The sequence below is a fragment of the Vigna unguiculata genome, chromosome 9, assembly GCF_037176805.1.
Source record: "Vigna unguiculata cultivar grain cowpea cultivar isolate G323 ecotype 2 chromosome 9, ASM3717680v1, whole genome shotgun sequence".
Lineage (NCBI taxonomy): Eukaryota > Viridiplantae > Streptophyta > Magnoliopsida > Fabales > Fabaceae > Vigna > Vigna unguiculata.
Window position 1 is genome coordinate 30,784,941 of NC_140800.1, and position 22,186 is coordinate 30,807,126.

The 22,186-nt window shown below is 33.8% G+C and overlaps 3 protein-coding genes across 5 annotated transcripts; 1 reads left to right on the forward strand and 2 right to left on the reverse strand.

The window, feature by feature from the left end:
* Positions 1–8,396: 8,396 nt before the first annotated feature.
* LOC114162737 (uncharacterized) lies at positions 8,397–10,825 on the reverse strand. Of its 2 annotated transcripts, none has more exons than XM_028046699.2 (3): positions 10,568–10,825; positions 10,398–10,486; positions 8,397–8,916 (listed from the first exon to the last, which is right to left on the reverse strand). In XM_028046699.2, exons 1-3 carry the CDS (start codon positions 10,725–10,727, stop codon positions 8,809–8,811), a joined length of 357 nt encoding a protein of 118 aa, XP_027902500.2. In that variant the 5' UTR covers positions 10,728–10,825; the 3' UTR covers positions 8,397–8,808. The 2 variants fall into 2 exon arrangements, with proteins under 2 accessions (XP_027902500.2, XP_027902501.1); XM_028046700.2 differs by lacking the exon at positions 8,397–8,916 and adding an exon at positions 9,729–10,075.
* Positions 10,826–13,316: 2,491 nt separating this feature from the next.
* LOC114163139 (TLD-domain containing nucleolar protein) lies at positions 13,317–16,955 on the forward strand. The gene is made up of 7 exons (XM_028047257.2): positions 13,317–13,550; positions 13,651–14,253; positions 15,143–15,327; positions 15,574–15,812; positions 15,923–16,122; positions 16,466–16,591; positions 16,687–16,955. The coding sequence occupies exons 1-7, from the start codon at positions 13,395–13,397 to the stop codon at positions 16,783–16,785; spliced, it is 1,608 nt and encodes a 535-aa protein (XP_027903058.2). The 5' UTR covers positions 13,317–13,394; the 3' UTR covers positions 16,786–16,955.
* A 508-nt stretch (positions 16,956–17,463) lies between these two features.
* On the reverse strand, positions 17,464–19,907 carry LOC114163140 (protein kinase family protein). Of its 2 annotated transcripts, XM_028047258.2 has the most exons (8): positions 19,305–19,905; positions 19,003–19,120; positions 18,867–18,925; positions 18,478–18,542; positions 18,277–18,370; positions 18,125–18,205; positions 17,935–18,046; positions 17,464–17,836 (listed from the first exon to the last, which is right to left on the reverse strand). In XM_028047258.2, the coding sequence occupies exons 1-8, from the start codon at positions 19,569–19,571 to the stop codon at positions 17,769–17,771; spliced, it is 864 nt and encodes a 287-aa protein (XP_027903059.1). In that variant the 5' UTR covers positions 19,572–19,905; the 3' UTR covers positions 17,464–17,768. The 2 variants fall into 2 exon arrangements, with proteins under 2 accessions (XP_027903059.1, XP_085522966.1); XM_085666840.1 differs by having other exon boundaries at positions 17,464–18,046; positions 19,305–19,907.
* Positions 19,908–22,186: the final 2,279 nt, after the last annotated feature.

Here is a 22,186-nt window from a genome sequence, read left to right on the forward strand (position 1 = left end):
GACCTCTGAATCCTCTGCTCGCGCCGCCTTTCTTTGGCGAGCTTCAAGCGCATGTTCTTCATGTGTTGCCTTCCTGATGTCAAAATCGACCTGCATTGTCATCGTTCGTCTTGTTGGAGCCTCCCTAATGTGTTTCTATTCTTGTTATTTTGTTTCGGTGGGGTTTCTTTTCAAGTTAGGTTTTTTTTTTGGAATGACTTCTAGTGTTGAAATGACTTGCTCTCTATTTGTTACTCCTACTATTACCACTAACAAAATGAATTGGAAAAATTACTCATCTTGGTCTGCTTCTATGATTTCTTGGTCAAGGATATCATAATCATCTTGAAAAGATGTCTCTACTATTCCAGACAAAGAAAAACCTCAATGAAAGAAACTAGATTTTCAGTTATGTGTTATTTTATGGTAATCTGTTGAGCAAAAGGTCTTAGACATTTTGAGATTTTATAAGACATGCTTCTCTTTTTTGAAAAGGGCACAAGACATTTTTTCTAATGACATTCAACGTCTCTTTGATGCAACTCAAAGAGTAGCCTCACTCAAACAAATCAATCATGATATGGTCTCTCATATAGGAAAGGTTATGATTGTAGTAGAAGAATTAAAGGTTTTTTTTTGTGGCTGATTCATTAGAAGATATCAACAAAAACCTTGATAAGTTTTACATGGTTCTAATTTTGAGGAGTCTGCACTCGAATTTTGATCATGTACATGGTCAAGTTTTAACTAGTGATTAGTTACTAGACTTCTTCGGGTGCCTACATTGGTAATAGATGAAAATTCAACTGATGTTTTTTAAACATCAATAATGGTAGCACCACGAGAAATAAGAGGAGGTCAGAGCAACCGTGGAGGACAAGGTGGTCAATGTGGGCGTTCTATATTCTCATATTATGATAGAATGGGCTATACCCAAGAAAAATGTTATTCCTTGATGGTTTTCCAGATAAAGTTGCTCATGTGTCTAAGTATGAAAGTTCGGAATCTAGAATTTCTAATAAAGAGTACTAAGATTTTTTTAGATACAAGTCTGAGAAATCTACCAATCTTGACCAATCCTCTTCAATGTCAAATGTGTCAATTGCATGCATCTCTTAATCTATGGAAGTTCATAGTCCATGGATTCTTGATTCAGGTACCTCAGATCATGTCTTTAGTAACATTTCATCATTTTCCTCCCAAGGAATTTTACATCAGTTAACATGTCCTCATACTCCACAATAAAATGGCATAGTAGAGAAAACAAAATAGTCTTATTGGAATTGCATGCTCCATAATGTTGAATAATAATGTTCTTGTTCATCATTTGGGAGATGTAGTCCTCACTGTTTGTTTTCTAATCAATGGATGCCTTCTCCTTCTATTAAAAAAAAGTTCCTCACTCTATATTTTTTTCCAAATGATCCTCTATATTGTGTCTATCCATGTGTGTTTGGGTGTACTTGTTTTGTTCATAATGTCTCTCCAGATCTTGATAAACTTTCTACAAAAGCTATTAAGTGTGTCTTTTTGGGATATTCTCGCCTTCAGAAGGGTATAAATGTTATTCTCCCTCAACCAAAAGGTATTGTATGTTTGTTGATGTTAAATTATTTAAGGATACACCTTTTTTCTTGTGCTCCATGATGGATCGTTCATCTGTTCAACAGGTCCTTCCTCTACCATTTTGTGATCCCCTGGTTATTCCTACAACTCAAACTCAAACTAAAAATGGCAATGACATTGTTGAACCACCTTTTCTCACATATCAACGCCGAACTCCAATAAATCCTTCTTCCTTGCATGAAGACCCTGAGACTTAGATCATCCTCCACTAGATTCTCGAATCATGGATCTTCATCCTCCTCGCCTTCTCTTGACTCAGGTCATACTTGGCCTTACCCTTTGAAAAGGTATTTGATCTACTCGTAATTCATACTGTAACGTCCTAGTCGGAAATTACTTATTTAAAAAAAATAATATATAATATAATAAAAACAACCTCATTTATTCTCAACGTCTTTCCCAAAACGCGGGAAAATTTAAATCAATTATTTCAACGCGCCAACCAAAGTAAAATCGCGGCATTTAAGTATTTCAACTATAAAGGTTTATAAAGCCAATACAAATAATTCATAATTTGTCCATATAAAAACCAGTGAAATTCCCATAGTGAGTATCCCCCACTCCGTCTCTATCCATCAACATGCTCACCTGCATCAACATCTACTCCCATGTAACAAGTTACATGATCTTTGCCACTCACACACAGATAGGGTGAGCTCATTTAAATAAACCAACAAAATATAACAATAAACACAACATCTCAAGATTATAACCCATGTTAGTATTTCCCGGTTTCCTTAGTCCCTCAACTTCCAATCCTTAATTTAGACGTCTATTGATTCTACACCCTTTGAGTGAGTTCACTGATTGACCTTTGTTGCACGAGTATCTACTCGCCCCTCCGACTACAAGCCACCACTCGATAATCCACACGCGTGAATAACTTTGCCATGACCTCTCACCGCGACACCAAGTGGAGTTCCCCAAAACGAACATAAGTTCGTAGTTGTTCCCAGACTACCAAAACTCTATCAGATGCACTGAAGAGGGCAATCATCTGAAACCTCATCGTATGAGCCATGATCTCGCACACCCCATTGGACTTCCTAAACCACCAGGATACAACCTAGAGTGGTCACGTGTTACCCCAATACAAGATACACTCGTAACTAGGCCCTCAACCAAAGCATCACATCATGAACATCACCTAAAGTTGTGTAGAAATCCTTCCTAGCGCACCAACTTTGCACCAAAATCGCTTGGCGCGCCTCTCACGTCGCTAGGCGGAGCCTGGTTCCAGACCGCCTGGCGGGCATCTCACACCGCCAGGCGCCAAGCGCCATACAGGAGCCCTGTCACTCCGGCACCGCTTGACAGGACACACCTTGTCGCTAGGCGCCATTTATCCTCCAATGGCCACTTCCACTGTCTTAGGTACCTATCGCCTGATGGCTCGCCCTTGCCGCTAGGCGCCATATCAGTAGTGTAATTCTATTGGTTTTGGCATTTTTCCTCAAGTCTTAAGGAACCCCAAATATACCATACACCAATCTTAGCAAAACTCACAATATTTCAGACATTATGCTATGTCTAACACGAAATACACACATATAATTCATGCACAAAACAATTATCATTCTTTTAAACAACTATGATGTATTATACTACCCATTCATCAAGATATCACAGTTATCAATTTCACACATATTCCTTAACACACACAGCCAAAGAAACATACCATCTAGGCCAACTCAGGGACATTAATCCCATTCATCCAGGCATATTCATATAACTGAAGTACATTGTCACACATAATTCAATTAGCATATTTTCTCAATTAAATCCATATCATCCCCCAAATAGTTGGAACAATACCACACCGCAAGTATAGTACACATCAATTCAATTTCTAGTCAATTATAGTTCTTTGTTAGGTACTAAACCATCTAACACATTGTGGCCAACCCCTTTTTTATGTCCATTAGCAAGTTAAACATAACCCCATTCATTTACAAAAGTGTCAACTTTTCTATACTCTCTACCTACTAGACTAATTTCACATAAAATCATGAAATAGCGTCCTAAAACACAAAGTCCCATATTAAGCATCATATTTGCCCCTGTTCTGAAGTGTCACCTGGCGGCAGATCCTAAGCCACCAAGCGGTGCATCCAAACCTGGGTTCTGCCGAGATTGTCCCACACCTGTGCGCACCCTGACCCTCAACCCAGTTATTCTAGCACGCGTTGTAGCATAATTTTAAGGATCCAATTTCATACAGAGACCGTTTGTGTCCCGATTTGACATTATTTTCATGCAGTAGACCATAAATCATACTCAATTACTACCTTTATTCCATTACCCCCTTCCCTTATGATTCCTAATCCTAACTTCATGCATAGTCAACTATCAAATTTATACATCAAACTTCACGTTCATGCATGTGAAACATCACTACAATATCACAAATAACACAGAAAATCCAAGACAACCAAAATTGGCTATCATAGTTCGCGTCGCCTGGCGGACCATCCCCTGTCGCCAGGCGATTCATGAAGAAACCCAGAAAACAGGGTCTAGAGCGTGTGTCGCCTGGTAGGTCACGCGTGACTGCCAAGCAGTTTCTGGAAAATTCTGGAAACCCGAACTAAACACGACTGAAATTGAACTTTAGCATTCCCACATACTCAAACAAAACACGAGTACATACAATTACAACTAAATCATCAATAAGAACTCCCCTAACTTGGATTTTCAACTCAATTTGCCAAAACTTGAATCCTTCCTTGAGTCGCACTAACCCCTTTGTTCTTCCACGTTGCAACACTTCTTTCTCCCTCTCTACAGCCGTGAACATCTGAAATTCCCTTCCTCACTCTATGCTTCAGTGGCAGCCTCACTAACTCTCTCTCTCTCTCTCTCTCTCTCCCTTAGTAAAAACCTTAACTATGCCTTAATTTAGTTTAATGGAATTAAAACGAAATTTCCCTTAAAATGGATTTAAGACTAATGATTCACCATTAAGTCCATAGTTTCCAGCCACTCTTATCTGCCTCCTATTTAGCTAGGGTTTTAGGCTCTTAACATTCATACCCTAATTTAATTTTTAGCAAAAAGGAAACTATTTTGCTTAAGCCAAGGCATGAACCCACAACCGCTCAATTACAAAGTTAACGCACAACCATTCAACTAATTCATGTTTTGTGATAACATTTATAAATCTAGCAATTTATCCTCTCTTATCACATCCCAACGTATCAAAAGAAAATACTAATAATTAAATAACACACAAATGGCATACATAGGACTCAAACCCAAGTCCTCACACACAATAAAGTACTCTCAACCATTTGAGCTAGTACTTTTTCACATCATGAAGGTTAGCATTAATTGCCTTCCACTACCTGTATTTAATTAAATTCTTATTTATTTAATTATTTAAAATTAATGGGTCTTACACATACCATGTTTATAATATTTTGAGTTATCATCATTTGTTTCCTCCATATTTCTCTTTTGTTTCCTCCTTGTCTACCATTAAGGCTCCCAATAATTTTCATGAGGCACTTGGTCATCCTGGAGGGTGACAAGCCATGATTGATGAAATGCAGACACTTGAACACAATGGTACTTGGGAATTGATGTGTCTTGAATTTGTTAATTTTCATTAGTCAAAGTGTTCATTTTTTCATTCTAGAAGAGCTAATTTGAGCATATTAGGTTAGATTCCTCACTTAGAGCCATTTTCACATTTTCGTAAAATTAGTTTTTGTAGACTGTTTTTAAACGTCATTTGAGTGTGGTTGCATCATATTTTGAGTCCTAGGGTCTTAGGTTAGTTAAACCTAGTGTTAAGAGTCAATTTTTTCTAATTTAGCCTTTAAACTATGACATAGTTGACTTTTTGAAATTCTTTTGAATTGAGTGATTTGACCTTGTGGAATCATTATAAATGCCTAATTACACTTGTTGGAAGTGGTCAAACACAAACATTTTGGGTTTAGGCCCGGTTGAGCAAAAGTCTTAGTTTTCATGTTTTTGGTAATTTTAGCTTAGTTATTCAAGTAGTGTCAAGGTAGAGCTAATCCTTCCACTTGAGATTTTGATCAATTTGCATGTCTTCTATCCTTAGGCAAGGTTTAATTGAAGTTTTGAAGGCCTAGAAGTTCACATAGCAACAAGGTCAAGTTGGTGGCAAAGCATGAAGTGTGCAAAAGTGACATATTTAACTTTAGAGTTGACTTTTGCCATTTGGACCCCAAATCAATAGCCAACCATTTGGAGCACTTTAAGACATTAAATGTGACTAGTTTGGGCCTTGGGATTGCCAAAAATCCAAGAGGGGGCTGCACATTGAAGTTTTAGCTTAATTAGTGAGAAATGGCTTAGTGTAGGGTATGTTTTAAGGTAGATTTGGTTTGGTGGCAAAGGGTGGAGGATCCAGAAGCCTCCTAGGGAGGTTGTAGGTTTCTTGGACCATTTCATGACCATATTTTTACAATTCATGTAGCAGACCCGAAATTTCCTCAAAAATCACCCATTTTCACCTCAGTTTTGCTTATGGAAGCTTGGATAACTCAAGCCTCAGTGAGAGGAAGGTTGGGGCAACTCCTTGTACTCATTTTTCGTATTGTAATATGGATTTGAGCTTTAATGAATGAAAATTTCAGTATTTTTCATTTGGTCTATGGTTCCATAATGTTCATCATCATTTATCATTAAACCATCACATTGGCTATCACATTTTAACTTGAACTCCACCCTACCTTACCAAATCTAGGTTCTGGAATTAGGCCTATGAATTGGTGTGTTCAAAAAAACCTCTATACATCATTATTTCGGAGTAAACAAGATGAATGGGTTGGATTCAAGACCAATGGTAGTAGCGAAGCTCATTTCCCTTATATTTCTCCATTTCATTGCTCTCTTGCTGTAATTTCGAGTTTCTTTTCATTCCACCACTTCGCACACATCACTTTTAAGTTTCTTTAAATGTTTGCAAGTTTAATTTTGAGTTTCCATCATTAAATCACCAAAATCCCAATTATGTACCCCTTTTCACATTTACACACACCATAGTTACTATTCCATTGAATTTCTCACTCATTTCTTAATCATTTTGAGTTCTATAAATTCGTGCACACTCATGGGATGATTCCCAAGCATTTCAAACCATCACACATCCAATTCCATCACCATTTCATCAATTCACATGTTCTGCATTTTTTCTCATGCACATTCACGCACAATCACTATTCCATTCAACTTTCGTGCGATTTAAGTTTTTTTTTTTTATTTATTCTTGAGCTTCTTTCACCATCCTTGGATGTTCCCCAAGTGATTTGAATCATTAATTTCACATTTCCTTCCATAAATCATCGAATTTGAAGTTCTACATTGCATCAATTCGCGTTTCTACATAATTCAATGGTTGCACGATTTTAATAATTGTTGGTGCAAATTGATTTGGGGGTTTCATTCACTACATCATGACGAAGCTTTCTGCACTTTTAATTGCATTTTCGTTGCACAAATTGGTCGAATCGATTGAAATCGTGTTTCTACTCAAATTTGGGAATTAGGATTCATGAAATTAGGAACTTTGAGTGTAGTGCACCAAATTGAGTGATTCCAGTTTCTAAATGCAATTGAGATCATTTATAATCATTCTGCATCATTACATTTTCAATTGTATCATCAAAAGATCACAATCTGAGGTTACCATGCACTTTGCTCATGAACATGTTCTTTATTTTGGGTAGGTTTTGAGTTTTATGAATTTGGACCAATTTAACGATTGCATTATCCTAGTTTTGATCATTAAACATGTTTTGAGCATTTAGGATTAGCTAATTCATCATCCCCTATCATTTTGTGCATTGCATGTCATGCATTCATGCATAATTCATAGCTTTTCTTGCATTTGATGATTTTGGGTTTTATGTTTTTAAGTGTTGATTTTGAATAAATTTCCCCACCACAATTCAAGCACAAATATTGCATTTTACTTTAGCCATGTACACGAATTGATTCCTAAGGTTCTCCCTATATTGCATTTTTAAAGGGAATTTTGGATTTGATTGAGTCTTTTAGGCGACAAAAAAGCTTTATCAGGAACTTGTCCCTCTTCCTCCTGGTAAGAAGTCCGTGGGTTATAAATGGGTCTATGCTATTAAGGTTGGTCTTACTAGTGCATTAGATTGACTTGATTATTGTGATACTTTTTCTCATGTGACTAAAACTAGTAATATTTTTCTTTTCCTTGCTATGGTTGTCATTCACCAATGGCCTCTATACCAGTTGGACATTAAAAATACATGTCTTCATGGTGATATGGAAAAGGAGATATACATGGAGCAATATCGTGGGTTTCTTACTCAAAAGGAGTTTGGGTTAGTTTGTAAGTTACATCGTTCACTCTATGGCTTGAAGCAACCACCTCGAATTTAGTTTGGTCAATTTAGTCGTGTTGTTCATAATTTTAGATTGAAACGATGTGAGGCTGATAATTCAATGTTTTATGCTCATACTTCTCTTGACAAATGTGTTTATCTTATGGTTTATGTTGATGATATTGTTATCACAAGAAATTATATCACTAGAATTGCTAAATTCAAGAACCATTTGCTTAGCCACTTTTAGACCAAAGATTGGGGTCGTCTAAAACATTTCCTTGGTATTGAAGTGGCAAATCAAAAGAAGGTGTCACCATTTTCCAAAGAAAATATGCTCTTGATATTTTGGTGGAAACAGGCTTGACAAATTGCAAGCCCAATAGTCCTATGGACTCAAACCAAAAGTCCTATGGAGGAGTTAAAAGGAAAAATAAATGGATGAAAAAGAGAGGGATGTAGGCTTTGAACAAATGTAAATTGTAAGAACAATACCAAGGATAAAACAAAAATTGGTAAAGGAAATCTACGAAAGCATGACCAAAATTGCCACAATCAAAATTGATCTTGTCATTTTCTTGTTCGCGACATTTTTTAATATATTTGAATTTGTATCCACAATTTGTTTCCCCCATTTTATATTTAATCTAGTTATTTATACTTTTCTTCCTATTCTGCAGTTACTTGGCACAATAAAATAAAAGAGAAATACATAAAATATGAGTAATTGTTTATTGAACCACCCTCATCGTGCCACACATCTTCATTGGTTTCACTTTTTGCTACAATGTAACTTCCTTTTCGAACTATTGTAGTCTCAACTTCGACCTTCTTTTTTTTTGGCGTTTTTCTCTGCTTGAATCCAACCACCTTAGAGGTCTTGTGCTTCAGTCAAGTTCCTTTCAATATTTTTAATAGTGTTCTCTATTTGAATCTTCCATTCGATTCTACTTGTCTGTGTTCGAGATTTCTTGATATCCTGTACAAGAATAGAAAATAATTTTGTTTATACTTTAGCTTATGTATTTCTTAACTTAATTACATTTGTCCCTTCTTTAGATTAGTAGTGATATAGAGAGAGGAAAACCACTAAATAAATAAGAATTGAAATAGGATGAATATGTATAATAAAAGAAAAAGTAAACAATTTTCTTTACAATTGTTTCAAATTAATGAAAAAGAAGGTAATAGATAATAAATGAACTATGCGAAGACATAACATAAACTAAAAAGCATTTATACTGTTAATAAGATTTAAAATTGTTATTTATAGATACGTTATTCAAAATGAATTAAGTTTTAAAAAAAACGACTTCTTGTCTGGTAATGAAACCAATGTCTTACTTGGAAAGGATAGAATTAATTTACATATGGGATCCAAAAAACAACTTCTCTTTCCTTTGTATTTCAATTATATAAAATGGTAGTTAATTCGTTCCGTGTTACTTCCATCCTCTTTAGAACAGTTTGAGTTGTTTAAGTTTAAGAAACATTCGTGCCGAAATCAATAGAAAGAGATAAATCAATGTGTAGTATTTAAAAAATGATCAAAGTTAATGAATTTGAAATGAAATATAAAACTCATCAGAAAGTCATTTAATCAACCCACTAAACATCTATACTCAGTAAATGTTTTTAATCCCTTCCCTCCTATTTCCTGTAAAACAATGAAAACCCTGAGCCTTCCCACAAACAAAACCTGCATTATCACCTAAACCACACTTATTGCTGCACAACTGGAACTAAAACAACTCATTTCTGATACTCAAACACACATGAAGCTAACAAACATTTACGAAATTGGAATCAATAGAAGAATTGAATTGAACCCAAACATGCACACACCATCATCTAGTTGTCAAAGTATACACTGCAGTACGCACTATGAAGCAAAAAAACAAAATAAAACAAATACAACGCTCTTCACTGCTACGCTACCACTATATTAGTCTTCTAACAGATAATAATAATAACAGCAAGATGCCTCGTCTCATCAATGAAAAACATGACTACTGCTTCGAGACTTTATCCAGAGCATCAAAAACATACTGCTGAGTTACATCTTCCACGATCACCGTTTTATCTCTCGACTTAGAACCTGTGCCTAGAGAGACCTGTCTACGTTTCACACCTAAAACCTGTAAATTATGTTGAGCTTCAATTATTCATATATCTTTATGGTTATATAACACAATTATTTTACTCTTAATACTTAAAAACATTTTTTTTTTCATTTTAATAAATAATTAAAATGGCATACAAAGAGATTAAAAAAATTAAAAATAATAATATGCATAAAGATTAATAGAAAATGTTTCAAATAGACTAAATTTTGTTTGGAATTATAGACACCAAATATATGCAATTACATTACACCTTTGATCGCCCACCGCATGGATAGAATAAGAACATACAAATCGCATACAAATGAAAATGTTACAATCAGAAATCGGAACTTACAGAACTGAAGAAATCGAGAAGAGCCGCATTTGCTTCGCCATCCCTGGCAGGTGCGTCAATTTGCACTCCCACCGCTTCATCGCTAATATCTAATTAGTGAAAAAAAAATCGCATTTATTTACTAAAATCAAAGAAACGCTAGAGAGATTGAGATTGAGATTGAGAAAGACCGGTTACGGACGCAGATTTGGAACCAGGTTTGGCGTGGATGGTTACGGCGACGGAGGAAGGAGGCACGCAGCGAATACAAGACGGAAAGTTGTTAGGTTTCTCCGGCGGCGGCGTTACCCTAGGCTCCGCCTTTGCTTTTCCCTTCTTCGCCGGCGGCATAATTTAAAACGACGCCTTTGCGTTGCGTACAAGGAACGCCGTCGTTCTCTTCTTAATTTTATGATGCGTGAGAGTACCGATTTTAAGATGCAGTTCGCTGCATGGGATTAAAAAGTTTTTATTATTAATTTAGTTCACTTTCCACGCACTTTATTGTTTTAATATTATATATAAATTTATTGTTTTAATATTATAGATAAAAAATGTTGAATTTTTTCGATAATATTATTATTATCGAACATTTCTTTCGAATAGGTGATTAAATTTATGGAAGTTTCTTTTACAACAGAAAGAAAAAAGTCATGATATTATTACATTCTCCATTACCATTATATTTTTTTTCTTATGTTATTACCATTGCTAGATCTAGTTTAGATTCATCAAATATATTTTTCAAGAGGATTAATAGAATTATTAATAAGATTTTAATTAAATTGTATGTACTAACATTTAGTCTTGATGCAATGAACTTAAAGAAAGCCCGTGATAGAAAAGAAAAGTTTTATGCCTTAGAAAAGAAAGATATATATATATAAATACAAACATTAATTCAAAAAACTATTGATTTTCTTCTACTTAATATTATGTAATAATATAATATAGGTTAAATTACTCTTTTAATCTCTCTATTTGTGGAGTAATATTAGTTTGTTGTTCAAGTTTTTCGCTGTCTCAATTTTGTCCTTATTTTCTTAAAAATGATTCAATGTTGGTTATTGCCATTAATTTGTTAATTTTGATCAGATGGTGTTAAAGTTAACGTCACATGTCAATTTCTGGTTTTTTTTGAATTTTTTAAAATTTTAAATTTTTTTTTACCTTTTTTTCTAATTTTTTACACGTGTCACCTCATAGTTGTGTTATGTATCAAAATGACTCAATTTAGTCCCTATATTTATTTTTAGTTTCAATTTAGTCCCAATTTTTGTAAAAATGAAGCAATATTGTCCCTCCTTAAATTGACACTTACTCCTTAAATTGACACTTAATTTAAATTTTTTATAAATCTTATGATGATATTCTTAATAAAATTGACATTTTTATTAAATATTTGTAAAAATATTTTAAATTAACTTTAAAATCTAAACAAAACATTAGACTTTAATTTTGTTTTGAACTTGAAATTTAGTTTCTAAACTTATGTGTGACAAGTTATTTGATTTTTAATCTTCACTAAGTTTGTATAATATGATACAATTGATGCCTTTATATATGATAACAAAATTGTTAATTTTTGAAATAAAAACTTGTTTAAAAATATTTTACAAATATTTAATAAAAATGTCAATTTTATTAAGAATATCATCATAAGATTTATAAAAAAAATAAATTTAGTGTCAATTTAAAGAGAGACAATATTGCTTCATTTTTACAAAAATTAGGATTAAATTGAAATTAAAAATAAATATAGGGACTAAATTGACACGTGACACTCAATTTAAAAAATTGACACGTGACACAACTGTGAAATGACACGTGTAAAAATTTTAAAAAGTTTAAAAAATTTAAAAAACTAAAAATTGACATGTGACGATAACTTTAACACTGTCTGATCAAATTAACGGTAAAGACTAAATTGAATCATTTTTAAAAAAATAAAAACCAAATTAAAATAAAAAAAAATTTAAAAGCCAAACTAATATTACTTAACAAATAAGAAAACTAAAAGAAAAATTAAAAGAATAATTTAACCTATAATATAGGCTTAAATACCTTTTTCGTCCTCATTTTCGTAGTGTTTATTGTGGATGATCCTCATTTTGACATAATGTTTAAAATGATCCTCATTTTAACAGAATGTTTAAAATGGTCTTCATTTTCGTAATTCGTGTTTTATTTGGTCATTTTTTGTTACCCCCGTTTAAATCAATAACGAAACACTGTACATGTGACACTGTTTGTATTAGGGTATGTTACGTATACGAGACAAGTGTGGTAATTAGATATTTGGTACACGTAACACACCCCAATGCAGACAGGTATGGTATTACGTTGCATTGGAGTGTTACGTGTACCAAATATCTCATTACCACACCGCCGCTGTACCGTACACGTAACACACCCTAATACAAACAATGTCACCTATACAGTGCTCCGTTACATATTTAAACGGCGTCACAGAAAATCACCAAATAAAACATAAATTGCGAAAATAAGAACCATTTTAAACATTTGGTAAAAATAATAACCATGTTAAACATTCAATAAAAATAAAAATTATTTTAAATATTCTGTTAAAATGAGAACTATTCACAACGAATGCTAAAAAATGAGGACGAAAAATGTATTTAAGTCTCTGATATATTATAAACCATATCATTCATTATATGCGTGCTATGTTGTTATTCTGTTTGGGACACATCAACACTTAAAAAAAGAAAAAAAATTCTGCAAACAAAATCATACAAATCTACAAAAGTTGTTAACAAGAAGAGAACAGATCAGAGAGAAATCTATATAAAATTAAAGTCAAAAACTGAAAACTGAAGAGTAAAAGACAAGTGTCAGGATTAAATTAATAATTGAACTAATTCAAAATTATTAACACTAATAGTGACCACATGCTATTTAAATCTAGAGATTAATCTTTCCAATTATTCTGACGAGAAACTACCAGAACATTATAGAAACTCAATCCGATCTTTGCGACGCGACGCGACGCCAGCGATGGGAGCGTCCACTTCATCGGAGCAGAATGTTTTGGAAGAACAGAACGAGGCGGAATCCGTCGCAGCCTCTACCGGAGCTTTTCCAATGCTTGAGAAAGCTTTCTCCAAGCTCGCCAATCCCGAAACAAACGTCGTTTCTTTGGAAAATCTACAGGTACTATTCAAAATGCATAACAACCTTATCGTTCTCGATCATTGTTCTCTTTTTTTTTTGTTCTTTTCTAATTGATGACGTGTAAGCTCGTTGTGTTCAGCAACGCTTTAATTTGGCTCGAGAAGGTCGAAGTTGTTCCGGAAGCAACGTGCCAGATTCGTTAACGGTGATGTTGGATCACCTAGGCTCAACCCTAGTGGATCAATTTTTTGTGCCCGATAAAGAAGGAATAAACTGGGTTGAATTTGTTAAGAGTTACAACAAGTGCTGTTCGAGGGTGTCCTCGTCGGTGTCGCTAAACATGCTCTTGAGAGTATTCGTGGCTGTCTCAGAAAGTGCGAATGTACCTACTCATTTGGAGTTTGAATCGGGGGATACTGATTGTAAGATTAACGGCCACCTTTTTCCTAGGGACGTGTTTTTGCTTCTTGCCCTGTGTTGGGCTCTGTCGTGGGGTTCCAGAAACTTGAAGGGGGAAGGGAATCCAAGCCTACCGGATCTGAGTCATTTGGTGTTGTCGGTGATCACATCGTGTGGTCAAGTTGAGGGTGCTTTCGATGTGTGGGATTGTGATATCTCGAGCTTGGAGGTTCAGCTTCCTGCAGGGAAGTTCGTAACGTGGGTTATGAGTACCGTCCCCTGCCTCCCCGATTGCTTGAGACTGTATTTTGATGCTAGACTGCAAATGGCAGCAAATGATGGGGTAATTTTTGTGTTTATGTTCAATGGCTTGATCATTGTGATTTTTTGTCTTATAATTACTACGTTGGGTTAAGTTTTTGTTGATTTCTTTGCTACATGAGACATGATTAATATCTGCCACTCTGGGTTGATTACATGGATTGGAATTGGCTTCTCGTTTATTTGTACTAAATTCTGATGTGTCTACAAGTTACTCAATTTTGCTTTTTCGTGCCCGTGTTTAGACTTTTCAAAAATTCAAGTAAGTGCAATTGAAAACTCAGGTGAAATTTGTTATTTTGAACCAAGCAGAGGCTTGTTACACACTTTCTTACTTTCAAGGACTATTTCAACTTTATTTTATCGATGTATTGGAATATTAAGTAATTTTTTATTCTGTTTTCTTCTTGAAAAAAAGAGAAACTCAGCTGTGTTTCCATTGAATAATTTAACAAAATTAAGCATTTTTCCTATAACTTCACTGCGGTATATGACAAAAGTTACACATACTAGTTGAAGCAATTATGTTCATTTCTAATTGATTTTTCCTTTGTGTTTGGTAAGTTCAGTTCTCTTTTCTTCTGATTATGATTAATACAATGTCCTAGAGAATTATACGACATTGTTCTACTGTCTGAATGCTGAAAATTCTTAGGTTTGTAATCATTGGTACAGTTATTATTCATTTATCATGTATAAAGAAAAACGATGTAATTGTCAAATTATTTCTCATTTTCATTGTTATTATTATATAGATTCCTTTGACATTTCCAGTCTGTTTTTATTTCTTATCATATTATAAACTTAAACAATTTGGGAAAGTACTCTCGTTTGTTATGTAGTCCGAGAAAAATATGCTGCATATGGTTCCTAGATGTTGTAAGATCAAATATTCTTTGACTGAATGGCAGGTTGAATTGGCACCCCCTAATTCCTCCTCTGCTGGAGATATTTCATCAATAGCTGCACATCATTATCTTTTGACCCAAGGAAGGGCATGGGCAATTTCTATCACCAACAAAAGTAGAGTAAGTGAAGAGATTTCCGGCGCATTTATAAGCAATGGAAGTGGAATTGATGATAACCTTATTTATAGGTTTGCATCACTGACCCTCAATCCTATTGTGCTTTAATAGATCTGGACACTTGTTATTTTTTTTCTTTTTCAGTCAAAATGAGGGAAAAAGTTTCTTGGTCATCTATTATGATGCTTTCCTAGTTTTTTTGTCTATTGATATAGCCTAGGTTTGCTGATCGCACTGCACCATTCGTAATTTCGTTGTCAGAATTACCTGTTGGAAACAGAAATGTCTATTGACATCAAACATGTATTCTGTTACAGGTCATCCACTCATGGAAGAGGCCTTGGCCGATTTTGGTCCCATGTTGAAGGTTACAAAGGTCCTTTGTTAATTTTGATATCTGCAAGTTCAGGAGAACCTCGTGAAGGAAATTCTGTTGATAGGAAATGGGTTATAGGTGCTCTAACACATCAAGCTTTTGAAAGTAAAGATATCTTCTATGGAAACTCTGGATGGTTATATTCTATTGGCCCAGTGTTTCACGTGTTTCCACCTATTGGTAGGTATTAGGCGTGACAATGTTCCTTTTCCTGTTTCCTCTCTTTTGGCGGGGACTGTGACCAAATTTTTTGAAACAATGAAACCAATTACGTATGTTACCACTGACAGGTAAGGAAAAGAATTTTGTTTATAGCCACTTGCGTCCTACTGGTAAAGTTTACCAACCGCACCCAAAGCCAGTTGGTCTTGCATTTGGAGGAACTCCGGGAAATGAAAGAATATTTATAGATCAAGATTTTGCAAAAGTGACTGTTCGCCATCATTCTGTTGACAAAACTTACCGGAGTGGGTCCCTCTTTCCAGATCAGGTATATCTATTGCTGAATGAATATACTGGCAGTGCTATTATAAAACATGTAACCCGGTATCAATTAATGCATACATAAAAAATTGCTGATTCTGTACGTTCTCTAATGTAAACATTTTTAAAGTCATCCTAAAACAATTAGTTATCTTGTGAACTCTTCCATGCTGGCATGCTGTAATTTTCCTGTCATTATATATCATGGCAATGCATTCTATATTTGGCTGATGTTGAAAATTGAGAAACATTTGAGAGTTTTGGTTAAAAGAATCACGGCCATTAACCAATAAAAAATTGAACTTGACTCGACGATTCCATTTATGAGCTGTTGTTGGCTTATGTTTCAGGGTTTCCTACCCGTTGAGGGTATAATTTCAGAAATTGAAGTTTGGGGATTTGGAGGGAAAGAAGCGAGGGAAGTGCAGAACTCTTACAAAAAGAGAGAAGAACTTTTCACCGAGCAAAGAAGAAAAGTATCTTACCTTGTCTCGTTGTCAGATTAGTTGTTACAAATATTAACTTAGATAAATCAAACAGCAATAACATTTTTGTCAATTATATTTTGTAGGTTGACTTGAAGACCTTTGCAAATTGGGAGGATTCACCTGAGAAAATGATGATGGACATGATGTCGGATCCAAATGCTGTTCGAAGGGAAGACCGCTGAGTTGAATCACTAATGTTGCATTGCATTGCTTAGTTACAGGCACAAGCGTGTAATGAATTTCATGCTTTATGTTGTGACTGATCATTATTCTTCAGACTTGTGATCCTCAAGCGGTTGTACAGAACACAGAAAAGGTGTATGTATATTAACAAATATATGGGGTTTATGTATGTTTACTGTATCGTTTTCAAATGGGATAGAGGTATCGCATTAAGAGTGTGAGATATCCCTCTTTTCATCGTTCCACACCATTATGTTCGTTTACATGTCAAACGAGAAACGTGGCTGATAATGTGACACCCAGATTGCAGAAATCGTCGAACAGCCTTGTCCGGTGTATATTGATAAGTGGAAATTTTAGGACCGTCATTGGTATCCAGCGACATGATAGCCTTTCGTTTAAACTTTATTTTACCTTCTGAGTAAAAAATTCCTATCAGGTAATAATTGTGTAATTTGAAATCAACAATTCATCACACCAAACTTTTGTAATAGCTGTTTATTAGTATGTTTGATATTGCCACATTGTTTGGAATTTTCCTTTGACGTTTCATATCAATGGTTTGCCCATTTAAGTGAACGAAATCTCATCGTCCACCCATTAGATGGTACCTGGAGATGTTTTCAACTTACTCTGCTGTTTGGGTTATATATATATATATACACACACACCAGGAATACAACACCAAAGGATTAAATATCACAATAAAAAGCGTTATATAGGCCTGCACAACTCTAGGCCCATTGTATTGAAACTAAAAAAATAATTTTTCTAAGCACACAAGTTGCAAGCAATAAAGAAAACAGTACAAGTTTATACATATATATGTATATATATATATATACACTTATCCAATGTCCAGAGAGGGAAAACAAAGATGGAAATGAACGGCAATGATGACATTAACTTCTACCGATGATTTTGGTAGCTTTGAAGACAGCGGCTATAGAGAAAGATCCTGAAAATTATGGTGGTATTGCTGTCATGTTCTCATCACCTTTCTTTGTAGAAAACTGTGCCAATAAAATTCATCGACAGAGGGGCGCTCCACTGCAACACAGTGAAAATGGTTCACAAATAAACTGATGCGCACAGGAAATTGAAAAAAAAAAAAAAACATGTTAAATAAATAAAAAAATGTGCATAACCTGGATTTAAGTGTAGTAACTTTGAACAAATATCAAGACAGTCCGGATCCAATCCTGAAAGAATAAGTTGAGAAAATGGAAGACAGTTGCAGGATATGATGTTTTTGAGCACCTGAAATCAGCATTTTGCATTAGCAGTGATCAGGGACATATATATTTTAATATTAGTAGTTCAAATTGATGGTGCTACCTGAACACTATTTTTGCCATTAAAAGGTGGGTATCCATTTAGAATCTCAAAAAGAATAGCTCCAACACTCCACATGTCTGCCTATATGAATGAAGTATATTTGAGTAAACAAACATAACATAGGTAATGTTGAAAGTAAGAGCAATTTATACCTTGTCATCATATCTCTGGAACTGAAGAACTTCTGGAGCCATGTACAACGGAGAACCACAAACTGTCTCAGCATATTCACCTGGGCGCACAGTCCTCCACATTTTATGAAAATGCTGTCAATTTGGTGAGAGTAATAAATGGAAAACAAAATGAATAAATTGTTTTCCTGTCCCTATTCATTTCCTGAACCAACAAATTACCTCGAGAGACCAAAATCGGCTATCTTTAGCTTTGCATCATCCTCATGGCTTGATAGCAAAATGTTCTGGTTTAACAATAGCACCAAAGCAAACAAAATTTGCTACTGATCTCAAAATGATAGTCACTACAGATTGATTATCATCAATAAGAGAATCATTTTCCATGCAATTAGAACAAGCCATAATAGTATAGTTTGAAAAGTAAGCAGTAAGATAACTAACAAAACATATAGACGAAAGTAATTAATCTGAAATAATCCTTTTCACATAAATTCCACTGTGAAGCATTTTGAACAAAATTAGTAACAGAAACTACTGAAGCTCTTTCCCATTTTTGAAAGTGTACTGAACCCAATTCTATGTCCGGAAAACAAACATCATATTCCTACCTCCGGTTTCAAGTCTCTGTGAATGATGCCGTGAGAGTGCATTACTCTGAGACCAGAGCCTGCATCAAACTTCAGTTCATGTTATATGCCATCAAAAGCAGTACTTCAACAAACCAAAAATGCAAATAAAAGTTACCAAGCTGGTGCATGAATTTTCTGGCCGTTTGTTGTTGAACTCTTCCATGGCTTCGAATATAGGAAGCTAGGTTCCCTCCGGCACAAAACTCTAGGACAAGGTACACACATCCATCATCCTGACCACCAAACAAAAACAAAACAACAAGCTTCAACCCTCCCAACAAATAAAGTCATAATCTTTTCAGTGTATTCCGTTTCAAAATAAAAATTAACAAAAGGGTTGCTAAATAAAACGGGTAAAAAGAATCAGAGCAACGAAAAAGGGAAATAAGTGAAATGGAAGGGGAAAGAAAATAGAACCTGGAAGAAGTGAAGAAGACGAATAATATTGGGGTGGTTAACAGAGGACAAGAAGTTGATCTCGCAATCCAAACAAGCCTTGAGGCGAGGGTTGAGTTTGGAGAGAAAGACCTGCTTCACCGCCACGTCATCGCCGGTTTGTCTCTGCTCCGCTCTCCACACTAAGGAGTATGAACCCTCTCCGATTTTCGATTTCAGAAGATAACAGAGTTTTCCCACTCCCACCACCTTCACCAATTTCTCTCTCAATTTCCCTTCGCATTCCATTCCTCCTCAATCCCACATATTCACTGCAAATTTCTGACCCTTCTTTCTTCTTTTCTTCCCAATCATGCTCCGGTACCACTAGAAACTTCTAATTTTGGAAAACACAAACTACAAACTATATTGTCATAATTTTAATTTTCTTTTCCATCTTGCATCCAAGTATTAAACTTTAGTATTTTTAGGGTGTGTTAGGAAAGACCACAGCAGAATTGATTCTATTAAATCGATTTGGGTTTACAGGTAATGACAGAGAAGCTAAAAAGAGTTAATCTTTCTACTCATTCGGAGAGAAAAAATTTGAAAAATATTAAGTGAAGGAAGTTGAGTAGGATAAAGAAAAGATTGTAATGTTGTTTGGATGGAGGAAAATATATTATAATTTATGTGGATTTTATTGAAAAGTTGTGTATAATGTGATGAGGATAATAGAATAAAAATTGTTTTTAATAAATAAAAGTAGATGATGATATTTTATTCTTAAGAGTAAGGTGATATAAATTTAAACATAAATAATAAAAAATATATTAAAATAAAATTGAAATTGTTATTATAATTAGAAAAAAATTTAAAATGGAAAAATGAAATTAAAATTAAATAGAATTCTTAAGAATAATAATTACTTTTAATAAATATAATAAAAATTCATAATAATAATATTTATTATTATTATTATAGTTATTATGAATATTATTTTATATTAATATTAACTATAATCAGTGGCGGAGGATTGTAGGGGTGGTCATGGCCCTCCTCCCCTCCCCCACAATTTTTAATTTTATATATATATATATATATATATATATATATTACTTTCAATTTTTCAATTTTTTTATTATATATAACATATAATAATTAATAAAAATTAAATGAGATATATTTTTATTTATTTTATAAGGCATAATATTTAATGTTAATAAATATTAAAATATAAAATCAAATGTAATAAATAATAAAAATATTTATTAAGATATTTTTTATTTTCTTTCTTATTATATTTTTTATTTTTTCACAAGTTATATTGATTTCACATTTTTACATGTTTTTTTTTTCGTTTTGAGAAAAAAAAAACAGTTAAATACAAATTTATTCTTTTTTTCTTTCATTTATCATTTGTAAAGACAAAAGGTAACTCTCTGGCATTACTTGATAGTGAAATATTTGTTTAATAGTTAATATTATTTTTTACCTCATAAGCCTTATATTTATTTTTATGATTATAGGAAAAAAAATGACTGTACTATGTGTTTTTTCATAATCAGCTTTTAATGAGAATTGATTGTCATTGATTTTTTTTCTTTTAGTAACTTAATTTTTATTTTTTTAATTAAATTATGATAAATTATTTTTTAATCTTAAACTTAAAAAAGAAATAGGTATATTGATGAAGAATAGAAAAATAGATTTATTTCTTAAAAGTGATTAAAAGAAAGCTATTGGTAAGATGAAATCAATACAAATTCAATATCTTAACTTTATGTATCCTGAATCATGATACAAATAATCATATTGTTCTATTAGAGAAACATGTTTTATATTAATATTTTGGAACATGTTTATCTTTACATTGAAAAAGAAATAGTTAAAAATTTTAGTTTTGATCAATTATGGATGAGTTCAAAAATCTGAAAAACAAAGGACAATTCTTTGTATATGTGTGATTTCTTTTGTAGATACACGATTATACTAAATTATTTATACATTTTTATTGTGTTAATGACAATAATTAAATATATAAATTTTGAACTTTGAGTATATTATTTTGACTCCCCCAACATTATTAGTCAAGATCCGCCACTGACTATAATTATTATCATTGTTATTAATATAAGAAGGCTTATGATCTATTATGATAAGAAGGCTTCAAATGTGAGAAGTCTGAATGGAAATTTCAGTTAAGAAAGTATGGTACTATAGTCAAATTGAAAGGATAAGCTGACAAGAAATAAATCACAACAATGATAACTTGAGGAAAGAATCGATTCTATTATCAACATATGAATGAGAATTGATTCCAATCTACAATATGAAACATATGGAACTGATTTTAGTAATACCATGACCGATTCCGGTCTCTTTGAATCACCCAAAATTGCTTTTACCATCAACAGAATGGATTCCACACCTTTAGGAACACACCCAAAATTGATTCCAACACCAATAAAATTGATTCCACACCCTCAAAAACACAACCAAAATCGACTATAGCTGCTATTTGACATACTTAGAGTCGATTTCAGCCCTTGTTTAACACCCCGTAATCGATTCCATGCAAACCACAATATATTAGAATCGATCCTATCTCCCCAAAATCGATTCTAAACCTTCCACATGTGAAACCCATCATTCTCATACATGCATTTCCTCCATTGTTCGCCGATGCTTGCATTCAACACTAAAGTGAAGGATAGTTAGGTCTTTCACTACTCTTTGCATAGGACATCCTCTCATATCTCCTCCTTCATGCGTAGATGGTTCATTCCTTCCCTCTTACAAATCCTTGCCTCCAAATCGTTGCAAATCTACTAAAACAAACGTGTGACCCACTAGAAAAAATGCATCCTTACACACCCGTTTTAACACAACCATTCCCTAAAACAAACACAACCTAAAACTTG